The 22,422-nt window shown below is 47.2% G+C and overlaps 8 protein-coding genes across 8 annotated transcripts; 4 read left to right on the plus strand and 4 right to left on the minus strand.

Annotated features, from left to right (window-relative positions):
* Nucleotides 1-4,538: 4,538 nt before the first annotated feature.
* Nucleotides 4,539-5,177, minus strand: LACBIDRAFT_329804 (uncharacterized protein; the record flags this gene model as incomplete). The annotated part of the gene is made up of 4 exons (XM_001884010.1): nt 4,539-4,586; nt 4,710-4,958; nt 5,012-5,127; nt 5,153-5,177. 4 exons carry the CDS (start codon nt 5,175-5,177, stop codon nt 4,539-4,541), a joined length of 438 nt encoding a protein of 145 aa, XP_001884045.1.
* A 436-nt stretch (nt 5,178-5,613) lies between these two features.
* Nucleotides 5,614-9,810, minus strand: LACBIDRAFT_294863 (uncharacterized protein; the record flags this gene model as incomplete). The annotated part of the gene is made up of 9 exons (XM_001884011.1): nt 9,345-9,810; nt 8,763-9,278; nt 8,486-8,709; nt 7,009-8,367; nt 6,695-6,764; nt 6,460-6,567; nt 6,273-6,313; nt 6,032-6,098; nt 5,614-5,660 (listed from the first exon to the last, which is right to left on the minus strand). Exons 1-9 carry the CDS (start codon nt 9,553-9,555, stop codon nt 5,614-5,616), a joined length of 2,643 nt encoding a protein of 880 aa, XP_001884046.1. The 5' UTR covers nt 9,556-9,810.
* Nucleotides 9,811-11,074: 1,264 nt separating this feature from the next.
* Nucleotides 11,075-11,330, plus strand: LACBIDRAFT_303295 (uncharacterized protein; the record flags this gene model as incomplete). The annotated part of the gene is made up of 2 exons (XM_001883891.1): nt 11,075-11,110; nt 11,181-11,330. The coding sequence occupies 2 exons, from the start codon at nt 11,075-11,077 to the stop codon at nt 11,328-11,330; spliced, it is 186 nt and encodes a 61-aa protein (XP_001883926.1).
* Nucleotides 11,331-11,779: 449 nt separating this feature from the next.
* LACBIDRAFT_303296 (glycosyltransferase family 2 protein) lies at nt 11,780-12,872 on the plus strand (the record flags this gene model as incomplete). Its single annotated transcript, XM_001883892.1, has 7 exons — nt 11,780-11,939; nt 11,987-12,069; nt 12,126-12,245; nt 12,317-12,378; nt 12,430-12,660; nt 12,719-12,734; nt 12,783-12,872. 7 exons carry the CDS (start codon nt 11,780-11,782, stop codon nt 12,870-12,872), a joined length of 762 nt encoding a protein of 253 aa, XP_001883927.1.
* An 89-nt stretch (nt 12,873-12,961) lies between these two features.
* Nucleotides 12,962-13,798, plus strand: LACBIDRAFT_303298 (uncharacterized protein; the record flags this gene model as incomplete). The annotated part of the gene is given in 4 exon segments (XM_001883893.1): nt 12,962-13,002; nt 13,085-13,131; nt 13,165-13,295; nt 13,306-13,798. The coding sequence occupies 1 exon segment, from the start codon at nt 13,406-13,408 to the stop codon at nt 13,796-13,798; it is 393 nt and encodes a 130-aa protein (XP_001883928.1). The 5' UTR covers nt 12,962-13,002; nt 13,085-13,131; nt 13,165-13,295; nt 13,306-13,405.
* Nucleotides 13,799-14,006: 208 nt separating this feature from the next.
* LACBIDRAFT_329807 (uncharacterized protein) lies at nt 14,007-15,725 on the minus strand (the record flags this gene model as incomplete). Its single annotated transcript, XM_001884012.1, has 7 exons — nt 14,007-14,336; nt 14,385-14,488; nt 14,537-14,606; nt 14,663-14,809; nt 14,865-14,938; nt 15,023-15,162; nt 15,502-15,725. The coding sequence occupies 7 exons, from the start codon at nt 15,723-15,725 to the stop codon at nt 14,007-14,009; spliced, it is 1,089 nt and encodes a 362-aa protein (XP_001884047.1).
* Nucleotides 15,726-16,076: 351 nt separating this feature from the next.
* LACBIDRAFT_329808 (uncharacterized protein) lies at nt 16,077-18,846 on the plus strand (the record flags this gene model as incomplete). The annotated part of the gene is made up of 13 exons (XM_001883894.1): nt 16,077-16,250; nt 16,299-16,475; nt 16,522-16,875; nt 16,920-17,042; nt 17,087-17,281; nt 17,331-17,513; nt 17,560-17,754; nt 17,804-17,959; nt 18,009-18,161; nt 18,211-18,459; nt 18,506-18,708; nt 18,768-18,777; nt 18,838-18,846. The coding sequence occupies 13 exons, from the start codon at nt 16,077-16,079 to the stop codon at nt 18,844-18,846; spliced, it is 2,181 nt and encodes a 726-aa protein (XP_001883929.1).
* A 687-nt stretch (nt 18,847-19,533) lies between these two features.
* Nucleotides 19,534-22,238, minus strand: LACBIDRAFT_329809 (uncharacterized protein; the record flags this gene model as incomplete). Its single annotated transcript, XM_001884013.1, has 11 exons — nt 19,534-19,587; nt 19,647-19,730; nt 19,893-19,948; nt 20,130-20,163; nt 20,540-20,643; nt 20,761-20,769; nt 20,885-21,147; nt 21,202-21,261; nt 21,318-21,429; nt 21,599-21,753; nt 21,994-22,238. 11 exons carry the CDS (start codon nt 22,236-22,238, stop codon nt 19,534-19,536), a joined length of 1,176 nt encoding a protein of 391 aa, XP_001884048.1.
* Between the last annotated feature and the right edge of the window lie 184 nt (nt 22,239-22,422).

Raw genomic sequence — 22,422 nt, forward strand, 5'->3', positions numbered from 1 at the left:
TCTAGCCTTTCGTTGTGAGTGTGGGAGGATGGGCATTGGTGTGTGCCATTTCACCCTCATTTTTATCTGAACTAATGGACAATCTCATTTCCCCCCCAGAGCACGAAATGAACTCCATGACCACCACTACCACAATCAAGACACAACGACCACGAATACGACCACAACGTGTTCACGACAACGATCGAGAACCATGACCGCGATGTGTCCACGCCCACGTGTCCACAACCACGACCACACCTGCGCGACTGTGACCACGCCCAGGTGCAATCTCGTTGCTCCTCCGAACAACCGAGTGAACGGCATAGGACAGTGGTAGCAGGCAGGTCGATAACGGAGATGTAGGCGAGAAGCCTCCGGATTAGCGTGTAGCTAGGGCTTTATCTAGAACACATCTACTGTATTAGATACTGAACATCAATGCTATTCCTTTCTTCTGTTCCCTGTCATCCTTCTTGAGATCCAAAGTCACTCAATAAGTTCTCCAAAGTACCCATGCAAAGGTGCCAAAGTGCTACTGAAAGATGGATTCCCAACTTTGGAAAGTTTTCGAACAACTTTGAAAGTTGACAGTACGATGGCTAGGGGTCTACTTTGACCGTAAGCTACGGTTCCAGAAGCACGCATCCATCCTCGCTGCACGTGGCGAAAAGGCAGTAAGCGGATTGACAATGCTTGCAAACACAATACGTGGCCTAAGCCAAACACATCTCCGTCACCTATACCTAGCGTGTGTGTCACCCAAGATTCTGTATGCGTGCCCGGTGTGGTGGACAGGACGCCAGTACCAGATAAAGCCACTGGAAAAGGTACAAAGGAGGGCGCTAAGGCTAATATGCGCAGCTTTCCGGACCACCCCAATCGAGGCGTTAGAGGTCAGAGCTTCGCATCCACTGGGGTAGACCGTTCTACGTAGACTGATGGTGGACTCGGCCTTTTCCGACTTTCCACCAGCCTCATGTCAAACAGCTCATCAATCACGGACCGTGTTATTTAGCCACGTCCCTGAACCCGCCCACCTTTGTCGCGCCTTCTTCCGCCCATCTTTGTTGCACCTTGGCCCGCCTTTTTCCACCCATCCTCGTAATAAAATGCTACTGGTGTATTTTGGTTGACCTAACAGGGCCATTCAAAAATGAGCACAGCTCGCAGCTTGAGACGTAGCAAGAGCCATCAGCTTACATAACGTAGATTTAAGTGTCCGCTCAGGGCGGTATCCGTTTGTCACGCCAAATTTAACATCGAAGTTTCCTCATCGTTGTTTGCTGCTCGCCGTTTCCAACGATGAGCTTGAGTAAATCTTTTCTTTGTGGCTCTAATTTGGCGCACTCTTCAGCAACTCATAGCTAGAACTCAAATATATTATTTCCAAATTTTCTTCAATTTGTAATTGAGGTAAAGATACCCTGCTAGGTTGAAGCCGATGACACCAAACGGTGCTGGAAGTGTTTTGGCGACGTGGCGTACAACGAGGGAGAAGACCGGAGAATTCCGGAGTGTGTCAAATCAGGGGTTAGTAAAGATGAGAGAGCTGGACCCTGGTGCCTGTGCCTTCTCTGTGGACTCTGTAGACTGGTCTACCCCAGTGGCTGACATGCCCTCTTAGAGGTTGAAGCCTCAGTCCCACCCATCAGGCACCAAGTCAGCCTACATGTGAAACGCTGCGCCATACGGTTCAACAAACTCGGCACCTCAAGTCCAGTCATACAGCGGCTCCCACAACCATGGAGGAAAGCCGGAGAGGAAACAACGCCACCACCTCTGCAACCAAGACTCCAAAACAACTCAGCCACCAACCGTGCAAGAACAACAAACCTGCTCGAAATCGCAAAACACACATGCCATGCCCATGAAAGAATCGATCCATACCTGGTGGCACCGTGGCGACGGACAAGCTCAAGCTTCGGCGGCCGAGTCCAAATCAACGCATGCAAGCCAGAATCCAAAGACCAAAAACAAAAACAAAAACTAGTAGATAACCACAAAGAAAAATACCAACAACTCACAAAGAAAAAAGAATGCCTTGTAATCTACACGGACGGGTCGATGGTGAAGAAGAAGGGTTTCCCCCGGGTAGGAGCAGGCGTAGTGGGGTTTCACGAAGGGGAGGAGGTGTTTGTGGGGAAGATGGGGCTAGGGGGAAGGGCAGAGGTCTACGATGCGGAGATGGCGGGCCTGAAGATGGGGGCGAGCCTGGCGCTGAAATACATCAAAGATCACCCAGAAGTGGCAAGCGTACACTTCTTCGTCGACAACGCAGCGGCAGCAGGGGCAATATTCGACCCAAAACCACAACCAGGACAACTATATACGGCAAAATTCCACCGCAAAATGACCAGGTTCCTCGACAGCAGCCCAACCCACTGCACATTAGAGATTGAGTGGTGTCCAAGCCACTGCAACATCAAGGGCAACGACAGGGCAGATGAGATCGCCAAGGAAGTGACACAACTGGCATGGAACGCACCAATCAGTACGTCAAGGGCATTTGCCCTGCGCAGGGCCAAGGCTTCAACACAGTCCAGCTGGGTCTGAGAATGGCAGAGGGCGCCGCGTAAAGGGAGGTTCGCGATTTCCAACAGAATCCCCCCATCCCTGAAACCCACAAAACACTTCACCGAGCTAAAGGACCAACGCGAGGTTTTCGGCCGCCTAATCCAGTGCCGCACAGGACACGCATTCACTGGAGAATATCGGAAGCAGTTCTTCCCAGAGAAGAGTACAAACTGCGAATGTGGGGAAGACCCTCAGACCCGCGAACACATTATAAGGGACTGCACCTGGTACGAAGGCCATCGCGACAAACTACGTGAATTCAACCGCGACATAGCGCTACCAGAACTACTAGGCACCCCCAAAGGCATAGCCGCACTCGCAGAATTCATAAGAGGCTCAGGCGCGTTCACGTTCATGGGGACATTTAAAGTACGAACCCAAAGAACTCCCCTCCTTCCTCGACGAGCCAGAACCACCCGACATAGACTCAGAAGACTCGGACGTCTCTGACGATGAACAATAACACGCCCACGCTACCCGCACCCACAGACAAAACCCCATGAGTGCAGAGCGCTTGGCCCTAACTATGCACCAAGAAGGTGCACCCAAGGGGGTGCCGGGATTGGAATGCCGGACCAGGGGTTGGGTAGGTAGGTCGGCCACAGGCCCAAAAAAAAAAATTTGGAACCCTCCATAACATAGTACCCAATCGGCTTGTACAGTGATTTAAACTACTCCAATAGTGCTCCTGCATGTAAAATATAGTTGTATATTGAATTGATTTATAATATCTGCCAATTTCCGGCCTGAAAATTTCACGCTGACTGTTATCTAATCTTTGTATAATTCTGAAACAGGTCTCAACAACATATCGACATGGAATGCGACGCAACTGAAGTGGTATGTTGAATAAAAATTACCTACAACTTACTAATGAGATGATTAGGAACCTGTTCTTGATGCCGATTGGTATGCTGTATGCCCCGATTGCAAAATGCGAATCCATTGTGAGGCCATAGGACTTGCCAATCTCAAGAAAAATCACTGTGGAACGAAAACCTGCTTGAAAGCGCAAGCAAAGCGTCAGAAGGAAGAGAAAGAAGCGAAGCAACCCACCTTGTTCTCATTTTTCTCCCGAAAATGACCTGTTCCTTCTTTAATACCATCTACAATGTGTTGCGTTGGAGATACCCCCACGAAATTAGGTATGCGAAGCATGTGAGGTGTCTGGGGAGGGTAAGTAGAGGATCAAAGCGATCGCATCGATGATGTCATATTTCCATATATAGAAATGTGCCTGATTACGTAGGTAGGTAGGTCAAGCACAGAGGCCTTTACAAAAAAATTCGACCCCGGCTACTGTTTTTTAATTCTTGAACCCCCTTGGGTGCACCAGACTATGACCCCCTGCCCCGGGACGCTATACCATAAACCTTGACTATTGATATACCTTACAGCTACACAACGGACACTAATGCTCACTTAAGTGAAGGCCCATCAGACATAATCACACCCAAAGGGGGCCTTACGCCTCCCGTGCGTCTTACAGTGCATAACATCACTTCCCCGCACCTGATTTGGCTGGCAATCAACAAAAACAAACTTTCTCTAACTACATTTTTTAAGTAAACCGAAAACACTCAAAAACAACATATTCATGCTCAGATTGATTGTAGCTGCCTGCAGTGTGAAAATTAGACCTGTAGCTCAAGTTTTCAAGTTTTTGACCTTGAAAAAGTGAAACAAGCCCTAACCCTAGCTTAATAATGGTGCGTGCACACCCTAATATGGTAATAAGGGTCCCATAGGGTCCTACCATTTATGGAAAATCAAGGATATCTATCATGGCATGTCGTTTAAACATCATTTCTAAGTGTTTCCCAACGTATTGGAGCTGTCCGAAAGGTTTCCTGAGGGGTGAAAATCTCCATTTGAGCCCAAAAAAGTGAAACACCGTGGGAAAAACACCAAAACTCTGTCAAATGCATTCTTTTCATGGGTTTCTTCAGAGAAAAAAAAGGAAAAAAATCAAAAAAATTTCCTCAGCTCATGCCGAGGGTGCTAGGGAAGTCATGCTGGGCACTGTAGTACTAGATTACTTGTTGCACGTAAATCTCTAGAATACAAAAAAAAAAAAAAAAAAAAATAACTTTGAAAGTTGATTCGACAATTTTGAAAGTTGCTCGATAACTTTCAAAGCTATTGTACCTTACTTTACAAAGTTGTCGAACTTTGGCAACTTTGGCAACTTTACAACTTTGCAAAGTTGCGAAAGTTGCCCAAAGTTCGATCAGACGTTTTCCTGATGCAGGAGCATAACGAAAGTTCTGCATGCCAACGCCACGTTCTTCACGGTCATGTTTCCGGACAACTGCCTCCACCAGACCACTGAAAACCTGATCATCGTATGTTCCACTCAATCCACCCTGCGCATATCTGACGCAAGGCGTTGATTTTGCATTCTACTACGGAGAGTATAAGCACGAATCTTTCACAGAAAGTATGATGAACGCACTGGTGCCTCAATTATATCTTTCAGACCAATATGCCGTCCATATATCTCATCCAAAACTTGGTTTCTATACTTTGTCACTGTGGAGAGCGTTTGCACCCAGATGGGGTGCTTAGTCACTGATTTTGATATTTCAGCACTCACGTGTGGTGTCCGTATTTGGGTGCATTTCTCCACACTCAGACGAAATGTGCACTCATGGACACTTCACTTGAGTGTATTTGTCAATTTCAATCTTGGCTTCCGTGGAAAATAATTCCTGCACAATGGTCCCAAAGATAAGTATGATAGGATTTTCGCCGCTCGGTTGGGGACTTTTTCAGGCTCAATTAACTAACTTGTAGCCAGACATTCAATCAAAGTTTGGACGATTGGCAGCAAGTAGGAGATAATAGGTCAGTCATAAAGTAGAAACTCTTTATGGAGGTAAGATTGGGAACATGCAGCCCCGAAAACCCCATTCAATAGATCACCTTGAGATCACCACAAAGCCCTAAAAGAGTCAAGCCGGAACCAAGCGGCCCCAACACCAGGCCAATAAAAGCTGACCAACCGACATTACAATTTAATGTCTTGAATCAATTCATGCAAAATATATAATCAGTCTAGGCGACGTTGGCTGAGTGTCGACCAACTTGAAGTGTCGACGTTCCTAACGCGACGCGTCTGTTTGTCCATATTTAGTATTAAGGAGTTCGTCGGAATTTAAAATACAACTTGTCTTCATGCCACGACCATCCGCGACTACACGGCGTCGTTCTGTCGCTCCTCTGTTTCCAATGGCCTTCCGATGTTCAGGAGTGGTATCTACTAAGGTTAGGTGCGACCCTCCTTAGCCTGCTTTCTGATACGCGCCCACAGAGGTCCTTAACGTTCATTTAACCCCCCCTCAGCGAACACTCCCAAGATCGAGGACAACGGTGTGATGAGACACCATATATGCGTGGTATGTAAGTCCCCCCACCCCGAACTATGTAGATATACTAAATAACGTCGCATAAATCATACTCAAGAGCAACCCACCACGCCACGCGGCACCGGTTAGGCAGCCTTTGAGAAGTCGATCCACGCCCCACGCGACACAAGCCAGCTTCCGAGGTGATTTCTTGTATATTTGGGTGCTGCTGTGGATTTGAGACGAGTGAGGGCAAGGCAGCCGCAACTTGGGAGGATAAACAGGTGTTTGGACGGTTTAGCTGGGCATCGGTGAGCACCCGCGCCTTAACAATGTCCTTGATCCTCCCTGACCCGAATTGGCACTCACAGTTGCTCTGTCCCCTTGTGCCAGTTGCACGGAGTTTATACCTGAGGCACCCGTAAGTCATTCATCTGCTATCCGCTTCTACAGCTGAACGACCACGGTCGCGCCCTCCTCCGACGTGCCTCCCTACGCATTTCATCCCTTTAGAAATCCAATTTGATGTGTCAAGATCAGGTACAGCTTTACGCACAGATCTCCCAGAAAATGAAGGCGCTTCCATGTCGCACGCTAAACACAACCGCCGCAATTACGCAGCTATTCCTCGCCCTTTTTCGAATGACCACATCTTCTCGGTGCTCTGGACAGGTGATGGATACGATGTGTATACTTGACGCTTTTCGACTTCTCAGACTCCGCGGGTGGGCAATTGTAAGTAACTCTATTTTAGCTTGCTCTGCACTCAAGTCTGACATTGGATCACTGACTCTCCCCAGTGCGATGTTTGAGTTCTAAGGTCAGTGAAATCTCGCCGGTTGTCTTCATTCCAATAGGTGGCTGTAGTAACGTAGTGAATACATTGTTATATGTATGGTTTATGTGCTGGATTTTGTAGCGGTAATGAACGGCGAGGAAAACACCATATTTGAGTGTAACACCATAACTGAGTGATTTGACAGTGATTCTACGGTGCAATTTTGGGCTGATCACTGTATGTATGAAACACCGTAAATGAGTGTTTTGAGGTTAGTGCATCACTTCAGATGGGTGTGAGACACACTTCCGCCAAGTGTTTACACACTTGGCTCAAGTGTAATGAAGCACTCATACGGGGTGCAAACGCTTCCCACAGTGATTGTGTTGACATAAATCTGATTTTCAGGCAATGGTGTGGGCTTTCGTAGAGCAGCTCTGAACCCTTTGGAGGATAAAACACTTTGACATCATTCGCAAGGAAGGGCGCGGTTGGGCGCTCGATCAGGTACATCCTTTTGACAGGTCGTGGAAAAGACGCGAAGCTTTTGATGGCTGTGTGTCCCTGTCGCTGATGGTCCAAGACTTCATTCTTCCTCTGTTTCGACAACTTGCTAAACAACTGGTTGAACTTCTCTTTCGCAATGGATTGAGTACTCTTTCCACCTCCACCGGGTGCCGCACTTCGATACAGGTACTTTGGAACCCGACCATCGTCCAGCTCAGTAAGACCAGGGCAGGGTTTCGTGGGGACGGTGCTAGCGTTGACGTTCTGAGCGGTCTTCGCCTTATCGCCTCCAGCTTTTTGCCCCCATCCCATGGCAAACAATGAGCGAGTCTTGGCACTCTTCTTGTTTGGCTTGCACTCTTTCATGTGAGTTCGCCAACGTGTGAGATCTAGTGGTTCCTTGACCTGGAAATAACGCCCACATCCAGAATGACGGATACGAGTTACATTAGATGGATCAAACTCTGCGTGCTGGTCGTCGATGAGTATTTGTTTCTTCCAGTTCTCGAGAGCGTTGTCGTCAATTTTAAGAGTGCCCTTTCGAAATGATTCTCGCTTGGAGCGCGAATACGTGGCGGCCTTGCTTCCCCCCGTTCCTGCTCGAGCTTTTTTGTTTACTCCTTTTGCCCTATTACTGACGTCGCTGTCAGAACCTGATTTCGATGGGCTAGCAATGTCTTCTTTAGGTTCTCTTTTTCGTTTCAGCTTGGTCTCCTTTTCCCGAACTGATTTTTCATTCCCACACCCAGTAAAATATGACATGAACTTGTTCTTCTTGACTTGTTCTTCATCCGCCACCGTTCGTTCCTCGCCGCCTTTCATCTCCTCTGATAGATCAACCTCACTAGTTGCACCTGTCTCCTCCGCAAATGACGAGGGATATTCGTTCAAATTGACGTCCTCATCAGATTCACTATGAACGTCTTCATTGAGATCTCTGGTCTCAGATTCATGGGGTGCATCATCGGGGTTGAGGAGCTTGAGGAGAGAGATATGTTGCTGATCACGAGGATGAGGTTGGATGTGGTCGTTGCTTTCAGCAACAAAATCAGCAAGGTCAAAAAAGTTGTGATCACCAATCGCGATTGCAATGCTGACTTCAATATTCATTTCAGACCTCCCAGCAGTGGCGGCTTGCATAGCACCAGTATCTTGCGATGGCGACATGCCAATCTGATTCTACGTGGTAAGTCAACACATCATCAATGCCGATTTGATCTTCAGTAACCTGATCCCCAAGAGAGATATCTTCAACCAACGAAGGGATGTTCTTAACAAACTTCAGGAACCAACGTACTCGCTCAAGAACGGCTGTTTTGGGGCTCCACACTGGGCAACCAAGTATGTCATGCGCAATTGTATTCCCTGTCGCAGGCCCACAGCTGAAGGTGTCGTTTTGTTGTCCATGAGGCATGCAATCGCCTCCATCCTCCGGGTCAAGGTCGAAGCAAGTCTTGAGCCACCGACGAAGCGCAAACATAAATTTTCGTGGTGCGCCCGATTTGTGAGAGAACGAGTCACCTGTCCGTCCTCGATCGGGTTATTTGATGACATTGGTCTTTTTGATTACTTACCGTACCCAATCTTTCCATTGCGGAAATCGATGAACGCCGCTAACCAATGATTCTTGTTGATATTGACAGGGAAAAGGAGCTTCTCGGTTTTCTTTTCGGTTACGTGCTTCTTATATCGGCGTAGCAGTACTGCGCCCCCCTTCTTGTCGTATGTGCCTGCCTTTCCATTCTCCTCAATCTCATTTGCAAAAGCCAGGGGCGCAACCATGACTCTGTCCGTCAGGTCTGCATTTGTAGCAACATTCTTGGAGAGTTCCTCCATCATCATGTCGATGTGATCATCTGACAACCATGCCGTGCCCAGTATGTCTGTCAGGCAAATGGCAGAGGTTGCTCCTCGGAGGTATCCAAGCTTGCAGTGCCATCCAATGGTGTCGAACATCGCGAGTGCATCATCCAGGGTCTCCTGGGTCTCCTGATCCAAACCAGGTCTATTCCTTTCCCGCTCCACCCATCGTAAGCTTTCGGCCCACTTCTCTTGACTCTGAACCAAGCTAACCATTCGTTTCCAGAATCCTAGAGTTCATAACGGCAAGCGATCTTGACTCTCATTGAATCTAGGGTCAACGATTGACTTCGCACCATCAAACCATGCCTGACCAAAGGCTCCATCAAGGCGCTTGAGAAACTGGGGAGATGGGATGGCTCGAGTGAGGAGGCAATCAGGGTTTGTTGTAGGTTCACTGTCGCTGAACCAAAGCTGCAGCTTGGTGGTAACGATGCTGTTGGAAACACGCGGAAGCCTGAGGGCGAGGAAATCTGTGACTGGGAGGTCGGGGGACGGGACCCTCATAGCTTTGTGGGACGGGAAGCCGATCACTTTTTACATCCGCGACATGAGTTGGGACATCACAGTATTCCTTGTTGGTTCCAATCCATTCGGATTCCTTGGATACAGTGGGGTTCACGAGATCAACGTGTATGTTGGGTGTCATATTGGAGGACAATGCAAGGCTGAGAGCATTATCCATCCGAAATTTTTATCACGAACGACGATTTATGTAATATCCGTAGATGATTTTACGAGATTACAGTGCTACAACCTTCCAAAAAGAAAGGAGCATTCATCACGGTTTGAACCCGGGACCTCTCAGAATACACCACTGTAAGAATTTCGCAGCTTTATCACGCGTCAATACCTGTCCGTTCGAGATTTGGCCTCACCTCTAGCTGCGAAGACCTGTCCAGACGGCTATTTCGCTCGCAAGGCCCAATTCCTGTCCGAATGGCATCCGGCCTAACAGCCGTTTTTTGGAAATTTCCGTCCGGAATAGAGACCAGCCTCTTTCAGGGGGCCTCATCACTGTGCATTTGGACTCGGATGAGCATGCGGTACATGAAAATGGAGGACGCGCGGAGCGCTTCCCTGGGCTGGATAGACGACACTGACATCTTCTCCTAACTCAGCATCTGCCAAACTTTGGTACTGAGTCAGAGATCGGCATCGAGTCCATCGGAGCTCCAGGGGAAACGGCCCGGCGAGGCCGAGCTTTTCCTAGGAAGAGTTTTTAGTTGTCGCCCTACAAAATGCCTCCTTACCAGTTGCCCTTAGAACCCGCCATTACGAGTCGCGACGACTGCGCAGGGGGGAGACGCTACCGCGCGAAAAGGCCAAGAAAAGGCACTAACTAGTGAACCAAAAGTTCGGAGTTGGTGACCCAGTTCGAATGAAACCAAAGCCCGACCTTTGCTTAATCACATCGCTTCATCTCTGCCAGCCTCATGTTCATCGAAATGCAGAGGACTCTTAGTATGTTACCCATGTTTTGTCTCCTAACCATAGATCTCAATCTCACAGCTCAACCAAAGCTCAACCCACATTCCCGCCCATGGGTGCCGGCGTATGTGCTGGAAACTTCGACCAGACGTACAAGGGTTCCACAGGATGGAGGAGGATTCCTGGGAATACCTGCGTTGATGGTGTCGCAAGGGACGAGAAGGTTGATAAGGAGTCTTTGCAAGGTATGCATTTCGTCATTGTGGGCTTGAGATATTTCTGATTAACGTCACTGACAGCAACCTGAAATCATCCATCAGATTGTGCAACATGTCTACTTCAAGAACCCCCAAGTAAGTTGTCCCATCGACGCCGTATCTCTCCCGTTCTCAGGCTGATGGTCCGCCCAGATAAAAACCATTCTGGTTCGTCTCATGGTCAGCACCTTGCGGCAATCCAGCAACGAAGGTTACAGCTAGACCCACTGAATCCACTCTGAACACCTTTTTTTGCGTTCTACCATCTTAAATATTTGGACGACCGTGTCAACCTCATCGCCGACGCAAACACCTTCCACACAACCGACACCGGACGAATGTGGAACCAAGCCAAAGCCCCGACTCTACGAAACGCATACGGAGTACAAGTTACAAAGCTGTCATGCAGAACTTCCCAGTTACGCCAAAGATAACGGGCGGAAGTGGTTCCTTGTCGGTAGCTACTTGCGGAAATGCGCGTGGGCGACAGACACGGAGCTTCAAGTTAGTACTGATGAGATCATTTGCGAGTCCTATCAGGACAAGAAGGGCAACCAGCAGAATGAAAACACAATGGAACTAGTGGCTTGTTGATCATGTCGTTGGTTTTCAGAGTTCCTGGTCGTTGGTGAGGCAATTAGGTTTCCTGTGGTTTTGTTGCACTGGGGGTTTTGCGACACACCGCTCGTGTAGGTTCTTGGGGTACATTCTCCCGGAAACCAGGAACATGGCCAGCACTGGGAAATCTGCTGCTATCTGCAAGGGTCTAGTTTACTAACTACCTCACGAGTGCCCCCCACCGTTTGACCACTAGCTGGTACACAGGCTCCTGCCACGGATATCGATTTCATGTCTGGCGATGTCCTCAATCTTTTCCACGTTCACGCTGGCACAGATACTATGAAGAGATTGAATGCACTGAACATTGACAGCGATGTCTTTGCGAGGCATAAGGTCTGCTTGGAAGTGGACAATAGCCAATCCCCGCAGTGCCTGTCTGCCATTGGTCTGCCACCTACATTCCTCTGGTCCTCTCCGTCGTCATGGAGTGTCGATCATTTGGCTTCAAGTTCCTCGCCTCCATTGATTTCGGCTCTGTACGCGCGCCGGCCCAGAAAGACTCTGCACCGAATTGGGGTCCTGAACCTCTCAGTTTAATGTCCCTCGGTGAAGGGGCCAAGCCGGCAGGGTCTATTCTGGCTTGTATGAGTGCGCAGATCATGTTGTGCCGTGCTTCGCCATTGTTACAGTTGGCAAGCCGTATGGGCGAAGCCGTCCTGGCAAACATGGTAAACGATACTGTCAAATGCTTCTCATGCATTTCTTGAACAAGGTTCGTGGTTTCATTCACGCTGCCCGCTTCTTTTACTTATGCCGATGATCGACAAGGTCCATTACAACTGCACAACGAATCCGCTTGAGCTGGAAATGTACCGTCAGATCAAGAACGTTATGGGTGTCTTTGTACGAGTGCTTGTTCATGGTGGACTAGGATCGCCTCATCTCTGCGTACGTCCGTTTTCTTCGTTGATATTTTCATCGACTTAGGTTACCATACTAGAATGATTCATGATAAGCAGCTGCTCAGTGTTCGCGGCGAAACTGACCTGGCCAATGCGAAGCAATCTCTCAAGACAATGATGCAGGTCAATCGACGTTTCCAGTTGACTGTCATCTTACGAGCTCTTTGAAGTTGTTACGATTTCCCATCACTTTGCAAAGGCGTTTCAGAGACTTTTTGGATCTGCACTTATTTGCGCCGTTGCTTCACCCTTTACCGCCTTAGGACGCGCGATGCCCATAAGCCGTTAATCATCTCCAACCAGCTAGGTGAACATCGATCTTACCTCGTCGTTCCTCAATCACTTCCGGCTCTTCAAAACTCAGTTCATCCGGGATGCTCATCCATACACTGTGGCTCCTGGTGACAGGAATGTTTAACATTTCATTGTCATGATTGATTGGTTACAACGCTCACCTAGCCCCGCTGCTGCATATGTAAGTTCTGCCCTTTCACGTTGGCCAGGTATCTGATTACCTCTTAAGATCGTCTATTTGACCTACCTGGTGGCTGGTGAAGGCAAATTCATTCCCACGTTATCGCTGATCATGATCGCCGCAATCTACGGTATTTAAGCCCTGGTTTTCATCATGCGACGGAAGTGGGAGATAATCAGGTGGACGCTGTTCTGCATCCCCTGCCTTCTCTTTCCAGCCTACACTCTTTCTGGAGGATGCACGATTTCTCTTGGGGTCAAACACGTGTGAATCCGGCAAGAGGATGAATGTTCATGTAGACAATCATCTTTCTTTTAAGAGTACACGACGCTAACTCTCTGGTACACCAGGACGAAGGGAGGTTTGATCTCGAGCCTATTCCTCTCAAATCATGGAACGATTACGTGAGCCTTGCCCTGCTCTTACCCTCCATCAGGAAAACGAGCTCTGGGACAAGGAATCGGATCACAGCATCGGGTCCTGGGTCCCTCAAACCAAAGCACAAGAATGTCATGCACATTCTCGCACTGCTTCTTCAAAGGGCCGAGAAACTTACTACGACGCAGCTACTCATCTCAGCTCGGCATATACCCATCTCCAGGACACCCATCAGGTTCCAATCAGTTTGCAATACCCCACAGTCCATTTCCAACCAATGAGCAACGGAAGGCATGTCCACCAGCCTGCCTCGTCGCGCCCTCCCGCCAGCTAGCTGTATATGCCAATACCCATGGTTGGCAGTCCAGATACCTTCATTTTGTTGGTGGTGGCGCAACCAGTGGCTTCGAGCTCGAGCGGCCCGTACAAGAATATATGCAATTTGCAGATCTCAACTCCGTGACGAAACACAAGATTTGGCGCCAGCTCGAGGAACACTTCGACATGGACCTGACTTCTTGCAAGGAGATATCAACGCTGCGATTGATAGAATTCTGCTCAATCAGGCGCGATCGCAGGTGATTGTTGGAAGGTCGACCTCTGAACAATGTACCTGTTACTCCGCTCATGCTTGGCGCCCAGTAACACTCCTTTTCTGTCTCTTCCTCAACTTGTTGGTATTTTGAACCTCACGAACCATTTCTTTATTAGTAGCTTACCCTCCAATCGGACTTGACAATCAGAATCATCTCATGCAGTAGGATGCCGTTCCCCCCTCTGAAATTCATCGGGACTTGCACACTATTTCCGTTACTTATCTCTCTTGGCACGGGTTATTGGTACCATACGTCGAATGAGACGGCGTATAACAGGAATAACATGTAGAAACGTGCATCAAAGTAGATCAAAGATACGATCTTGAGAGGTAAGTACTGCAACTGGAGCTCCACCAGTTTTGAGCCCCTCCTTACAATAAACGAGAAGAACAGAGGTGGCCATGCTTGCGAAAAGTAGCGCTGCCGAGATAACGAAAAGCTCGGGCAAGACGGGGAAAAACAGGAGCAAAACATGGAGCAGGAGAGCGCCTGTTGCGTAGCTATCAGAAACGTTTTCGACGAGAACAATGAATGGCCTCACAGATTGGAATGTTGTTTGCCATCCTTGTATGCATCGAGCCATAAACGAATTCCAATCAATAGCGTATACAAAATGATCCGTCCATATCTGATTCAAGGTCGTAGAAGACATGTAAGTCACAAGGGACATACTAACACGTTCTGTCCAGCAGATCTCATTGTCGTTGTCGACAAGAATGGGAGTACCACGGGACGATCGGGCATGTTCTTCACCGTGATGGGTGTAGAATCTGCTCATGGCTACAAAAAAATCAGACTAGGCTTGTCGTGGAGGTACAATATACGTACTGATCATGCTCCAAAGGCCGGGCAACAACCGTAGTAATATGGCCTTCGTGCACCAAAACAACTCCTTGATCTGAGAATGTAAGAAATTATTGGTTAGGTAGTCTACTGTAAGTCAAAGGTACTTACTGCTTCAATGCGTGTATTTGGAATGTGCTCGCCTTGACGGTTTCGTTTGCATCGCTCGGCGTTGGAGTCCATAAGTATGAGGAGTGCATGCCCGTCGACTATGTTGTCTTGGAGCTTGCCTAACGCGAGAGCTTCCTTCTGGAAAACCTGCCACAAAGCGGAGATGGAGATGTAAAACAAAAATGGTAGCACTAATACTTACATTCCAGGACATCACAATAGATCTCTGGGTCTTACTCCCTCCCTTCCTCCGGTTGGCTTCCGTTCTTTGAGCAGCTGACACACGCCCAATTGTCCGGATAGGTCGCTAGAGGAGACAGCTTAATTCTGATAGGAAAAACATTGAAAAGAAACTCGTACCGTCGTCATTGAGATTATCCCCGTCCCCCAACTCCTCGTCTGCACGGTCGAGGGCCTCGAACACAGTTTCAGCAACTCCCTCCACAGCGTACTCCTTCGCTAACGCTTCGTGGTTGACGTCAAAGTCAGCGTCGGGGGTTCTTGCTCAGTCCGGCTACTTGGTGGACTCAAAGACTAGTCCGCTTGAAGAGGCCGTGGCGGTATTATAATGTAAAGGGCCTTCTTGTTAGGCGGCGAGGGTTTGATGGTTCCTCTAACGGTATACCTGTCAACGCGTGGATTAGAAGAATTGGTAATAAGGGAAAAAAAGATCAACGGCGGATGAGCGCGTTCCGCAGCAAGTCGAGGTTGGCACGCGTTGCAAAACGAATAATGAAGTGAGAGCATGCTGCCCGTAAGGGCTCTCTCTTTCTGATGGTAAGGCTGAAGGCGAGGGCAGGATCTGAGAAGAAGTGGAGGGCAACAAGCAGGGGGCTTACAGGTGGGCTTTGTACGTTTTTTTCCGCAACAAGCCTGGTTTTCGAGCAGGGAAGAAGTCGGCGTGAAGAAGCTGGGGGTCGATTGGGATGGCAGCAGATGAAGGTGCTGTTGACGGAAGTAGGGAAACATGGGCGTTTGACGCCCCTGATGCGGTGGGTAAAATCGTGCCTGGCGTCAGGGCGTGCCACTGCAGGGTTTCGTGGTCGTCGTTACGGAGGCTCATGTCGTGCAGATTAAATGTGCTGAAGGTAGTAGGGAACGCGAATAAATGATGAGAAAGGTGAGAAACGGTGGTAGAGGCATGAATACTCCACGAGTCTAGGTGAGTGTCCTAGTGAGTTTCCCAGCGTATTGTGACTGCCTGCCAAATTTGGCAGCTTGGAACCCTGCTGGGGTCTCGATCTTTCCAAAGACCCCAAAGATGCCCAAAGATAACCCGGAAACAAGAGTTTTGCGTGAGGAACAAGAGTGAAAGAAGGACAAGAAAACGAGGGTGCTGTTGTGTGACAAGGGTGGGACATTTGCCACACTGGGATTGTTGCCAGCCTATGCACTTCAGTCACTTACCATCAGCATGTCTGCCTGGACTCCTATCCTACACCCACTTGCACAAGTCTCAGAGGACCTTGATAACATAATCCAGACTTCACTAAAACAACTCTCAAAGCCATCATCATCATTGACCCGAACATCTATCAAAGAGTGGGAGAGACAACTGAGGGAGCGAATTTGTGGTCAAGAAACATACGTAATCAGCATTTTATCCTACCAATTTAGTTGGCTCACTTTTTATTAGTGGCATTACATTCATGAATGGCTCAGTAAATGCACTGGTATGAGAGAAGTGGAATACTTGCCACAGCCAGAACTTCTCCAGACCTTTCTGGATGTTAATTACCTTATTTTCCATGGCCAAACACAGGAGGCAACATTACTCCTTGCATCGCTACAGAAAAATATTGATGGTCTTAGGGTAAGCAAATACCCAGTACTTGAGGAACTTTATTTACTGCCCATAGTTTGGAGACAATGGACTTCAGCAGCACCAGAACAACAGGCTTGAAGATCTTACTGGGGCTAATTCCATCATTATTGAAGATCCAGAGGAAGTTGGTGATGTTGAATCTTTGGAGGAAAGTGTATCCACTCCAGCCTTATCTGATCAACAATCCCCTCCAAGAAAAAGAGCTCGAGTTACAAACACCACATCCACAGACAGCACTCCTCTTACCTTTGATGCTTTTGATGCACAACCCATTCATGCTCGAGGTGCTAGTAAATGGAATCGCCTTTTGAAGGAAAATTATGGATTTTGGGCTAAAAAATGCTTACAATGGGTAACCCAACTCAATGAAGCCTATGCTGAAAGAATAGTGAGCTCTAAAATATTTTTATATGTTTATTCTCATTTTTTTAGAACCAAGATCTTAATCCCATTCAAGCTGAACAGCATTATCAGAATGTTGTGAATGTTCTAAGGGAGCTGCGCCAAGTGCAAAAATCAGTTTATCAAATGCCTGAATGGATTCAGACTGTCAAGGTAGAACTTATTTTTATTTCCCAGCTTAGTTAACCTTTTTTTAGGCCTCAAATCTTCCACAGAGTGTTCATCAGTGGAGTGATCCAAGAGGACTAGCCTTGTGGAAAGCAGATTTTGTCAAAAAACTATTCCGCAAAAATCGCATCTCGGAAACTCTAAGTCTTGTGATACACTCCTGGATTCCTATTGAAGAAAAAAACGCCTGGGAAGAAAGCACAGTTGACTATCCTGTACTCAAAGTATATTTTTATTTAATTAGAGAGGTGCTTTCTATATAACTCCACCCAGACAAAACCAACCTGGAGTAAAGTGTCTACAGGAAAAGAGCTTATCAGAGCTCTTTTGAAATATCCTGACATGATTCCCAGAGATGCATATCCATCTTCAGTTTACTCATTCCTTAATCTCAGAAACTTCCAATTTGCAATCAAATATTGGCTAGGTTATGCACTAGAAGCCAAACAATATGATGTAAGTGCTATTGATTATAATTTATCATGTAACTGATCTTCTCTAGACAACCTCTCTGACCAACCCAGATACCAATGAACAAATTTATCGTGATGCATTGACACATATTCAAAATATCATGCAACACCAAAACAACAACAACAACAAAACCGATCCCATTCTGAAACTTATATTTCAGCGAACTCTTGATTTTCTTCAATTAAGAAAGAAGATTTCTGGGCATGTTCTACAAAATCGACAGGTTGGCATTAGTTTTCATATCTTGCTTTTTTCTGAATTGTTTCAATTAGGGACTGAATTCACCTTGCAAAACATGCAACAATCTACCAGTGGAAGAACAGTGCATTCAAACCATTTATGTTGATTCTTCCAAAGTGGTTGATCCATCGGTGATCGGGTGTGGTGTTTCTCTAGCACCTCCTGAGATTCAACTTGAACCATTAAAGGTATATCAAATTTATAAATTTTGAACTATTCATTTTGAATTGTTTTTAGAACCCACATGCAAAACCTGGTTCACAACCTAAACCAATCCTGAAGCCTGAGGATCCATGTTTGAAACTTGTCAGAATTGAGCCTAACCTCCAGATAATTGAAAGATGTGGGCTTCAAGTTTTTCTGATGTGTGATAAGACAAGTAAAGAAACGGTAAGAGATTATTAGTCAAGAAAAAGAAAATCTGACCATAATATGATAGCTTGATTTTTGGGTACACAATGCTTTTGACAAAGACACTCTTTGCCAATTAGTGGACCATCATTCCAAGCTTAGCAATGTGAAAAAAATCAACCGGGGAAAGAAATTTGAATCATATAGTATGGGTAAAATGATGGGCCATGGTTCAAGAGCTGCAATGGGTGGTGCATCTGGAGACAGTTACACTTTTTATGCAGGCATGGAGGCAATCACCCAGGAAGATATAAATGCACTCTTCAACTCAGCAGAGGTATGCTTTTATTTGTGATTTATATATTGAATCTAAAAATTAGCAGGATTCTATGGTCATGTCTGAGATTGCACGGCTTTTTCATCATCCTCTTTACCAGGAGTTAAAGGAAGCCTCAGCTGCTGGAGATCGACTTGGCACCTCTGGTGCAACACTCTACAGCTGCAATAACTACACAAGTCCACTGCACTGTGATGATGATGCAACACGCGGTCTCTGTGCACAATATCAACTTCAAGCAATCTCAAAGTTCTTTGAATATTCATTTATTTTCGCGGACTATGGATTATACTTTGTGTCACGAACAGGTTCCTTGTGGTGGGTCCATAATGTTTTTTTTTTTTTTCAAATTGATATAACTTCAAAACTTTTGTATAGGTCCTTTGATGGCTCAAAAGCACATGGAACACTTCTCCCTTCAACATCGGAACTTACTGAAGAGGATAGAACCATATATCCACAAATTGCAGGACAGCCACCTATCAGAATATCAAATGGTAATCACGTAACAAGAAACAAAAAAAATCAAAATGCAGCTATCAAATACCAAGCAGTCCGGATCCATCGCGATCAAATCCAACAATACTATGCACGAAGGCTTTGATGATTAGTGGAGCGAGGGAGGTTAAAGTGAAGACTGATAATCAAATCAGCCACTATCCGCTGGTTCAGTAGAGCCGTAGAGCTACCATCCATTGAATTTATTGTAAAATGGCATTCGTTCTCGGATATAAATGAACTATTACAGCTGAGTCCGGGATGATAGACAACAGCGGTCCCAAACAGCCTATGGGTCACTTTCACCAGTGGCCTGTACTAGGGCAGGCTGGGCTGTAGTCCATTGGTACCGCGACCGACAAAGCCTAGACCAGCATAGACCTTTCCGGAGACTTTCCGCTTGGCACCCTGGATTCTAGCAAGCATCTCTGCTCATCCGCACATTCCTAGACACTGCTCGGATCCAACCCAGCTTTGGTCAACTCTTGCGTGAGCTCTGAGAGCGTTCGCAGGCCAGCGGTACGTGGTGGTCTTAATTGATTCTTCTTCGACTTTTTGATGATGTGCGATTGAAATTTATGAGAGCGTGATGCTGGCTGCAGCTGCTTCGCGTTCATCGTCCAAGTTGAGCTGATGAAGGAGTTGAGTTGGGTGAAGACAGTAGTTGAGAAAAGAAAAAGTGTGCGCACCATGTCTTCTTGGGAGTCGAAGAAGCCTTTAGCTGGTATTCGTTCTTCTTCAAGTTCTAGAGCTTCTAGCTTGTTGGCAATTGTCTGGATCAATGAAGTTTGAATCAACAAAGTTAGCGATGTACTCAAGACGGTTAAACAAATTTAGGAAATGTGTGAGCGAAGATTCCCGGTTCTGAACGAACAGCATGCTTGAGATAAGCCATTGTATCGACTCCACTATGATATCTCACCAAGGGGACTCACATCATTCCAGAATCGCTTGTCAACGTCAAGTGCTTCAATGACTGGCAAGTCCGCACCTAAGGCGCCATCTTTTACGTCCCCCGAAGGCCTCAAAGGCCTATTCTTTTGATAGGGAGTAATGGGCCTTCAAGGCCTGGGCCCTGACCCGCTTATCCATTTATATCCAACGATCGAGATCTTTAGGCGGTTCCATTCACGATAGTCAGTTCTACCGTCAATGAAGCCAGTTCCACTTACTACCCTCTTCCAGTCGCTGTTGTTGCCGGTTTGACTGCCGGTTAAAAATAGTACTGTTCAATAGGTTACAGCTGACAACCTTTTCGTTGAGGAACCGCTTGGTACATTTCATGCTTGGTCAAAGCTAGCGGTGCTTCATATTAGGTGGTCATGGTGCCGTAAGGTCGGACATAAAGCGCTCAAACCAGCATACCTAGAGACTCCTTTCGAGAAGGTTTGCAAGGTGACAGCCTTTTCCCCATGTCTTCATTCATTGGCACCCCCACTCAAAATCGTCGATTTGCGTGAAGGCCCAATTGGTGATAAATAATCAAAGTTGAGTATGTATACTCAAGATACAGTCTCCAATTGCGCAAAAAGAACAGCTAGATGGCCCCGATTCTCATTGGGGCCTTCGGATCTTCGCCCACTTTACCCTTGGCATAAGGCATGACTGTGATACGAAGCCGCCATTCAATTTCTTCGGTAACCGCTTCAAACGAGAAGTGGGGCAGGATGACGGACAACACCAGTTCTAATTAATGCATGATCATAGTCAAATCACATTACGCGAGTGAGGAGAGGAAGTAACTGACTGATTTCTAGCAAAGCGAACAAATTTCATGGGTTCACAACTGGATAAGCCACTTACGGGCAAGCTCTACCGCCGCCCAAGAATGTCATGCTAGGAAAGGGACATAATTGAGCTCATCTACTTGTAATGGATGATGAGATAGCCAATCACGCATTGGAAAAGATACCAGGCATCTTCACACTGTTCGCGGTACCATCCAAACCTGCTTTCCCGAGCCACAGTTCACTGGCGTCAGGCCCCCAAATCGCAGCAGATCGATTGGCGACGCCCAAGCCAACATACAGCGAGGTCCCTTTTGTGATCAGGAGCTCCTTGGTTTCTACAACAGTCTTGGAGTCGTGGATGGGGAAATGGAGAGGGATGAGGCAATATTCAATCGTCCTGAAGCGACGTGCGTAATATTCAGAAAGGCTACTTTCGATGGTTGAATAGACCAACGACTTACTGTCTTCATACAAAAGTAACCGGCGCGAAGAGATGGAGGGCTTCACGGCGCACCGCATCCAGGAGAGGGAGTTCATTTGATTCATTATTGTTAAACCCTTCATTGCCCTTGGTCTATAGGGTAACACGGGTCAATATTAGCGTGTCGAAACAAACTTGATATCGCTTACAGCGTGAGTATCAAAGAGTTCTTTGCGCAGACGATTTTGCATGTCATTATCGTTGGCCATCGAACACAGGAGCCGAGACAGAGCACCTGATGTCGTTTCTTAGACAATGGAGCTGCAAGAGCGTTTAAAACAGCTTTATATCCCAAAGACGTCAAGCAAACCTCATGTTAGCAATAACAACCTCATCGGGCATTCTATCGTCGTCGCCCGCGAGCTGATTGAGGTTGACTGAAATGGGAAAACATTGAAATCTAAAGGGGGTCGTCGAAGGCTAGACGTACTGAGGAGGGTTGCAAGGTCTTTCCCGCCTGACGTCGTTTTTTCGAGCTCAGATATTCCGCCTCGCGGCCAAGCCCAAATGGGCTCGAGTGCGGTTCTCGTCAGATAGTCGAGGATGTCAATGACGCGGGGAAAAATCCCTGTGCGTTGATCATTGCTTTTGCGCGTTCAGGACCACCGAGTTCGTCGCCTAGCGACATCATCCATTCTATGCGTGCCTGTAATGGTCAGCCTAAAAGATCGAAAAAAGCGAATAAATGCGCACCTACTCAAAGAACCTAACTACCCTCTACGCATCAGCCTCTTCGACTCTCTTTGTAACAATAAAAGGCTAACGTGCCTACACATTTCCCCCCGTCAACACCCGTTCATCAAGCTAAGCAAAGAAAGAACCCACTGAAACGCATCGTGATCCCCCCAAACGATCCTCTGCTCCCAAAACGACATGCACTCCCTCAAACACTCGTATGCGGGGTGTCTGGGCGACCGGCTGGGCCTGGAGGGAGTTGGTAAGCTAGCGTTGACATTTGCGCTGTATGAGTTGCGGCGTGGTCGTGCGTTGGTGTGAGGCATCGGGAGAGGAGGCCCTAATTGTCCGGGTGGGATGTGGAATGTGCAGAAGGCTGCTTGAAGATCCTGCATTTTGGAGAGAGTTTGTGAGCGTGTTGGAGTGACTGACTGAGAGCGCGTCTGAGTGAGGTTGTGAGTTCGAGCGAGTGGTGGATGGGTTGTTTGGGACGTTCGTGCTACATTGTAAAGAGGAACTAAAGTAAATGTAAGTAGCCAAACAAGTGAGTAACGTTGCTCACCGTCTGATTTTTAATCG

This window comes from Laccaria bicolor, genomic scaffold, assembly GCF_000143565.1.
Source record: "Laccaria bicolor S238N-H82 LACBIscaffold_23 genomic scaffold, whole genome shotgun sequence".
NCBI lineage: Eukaryota > Fungi > Basidiomycota > Agaricomycetes > Agaricales > Hydnangiaceae > Laccaria > Laccaria bicolor.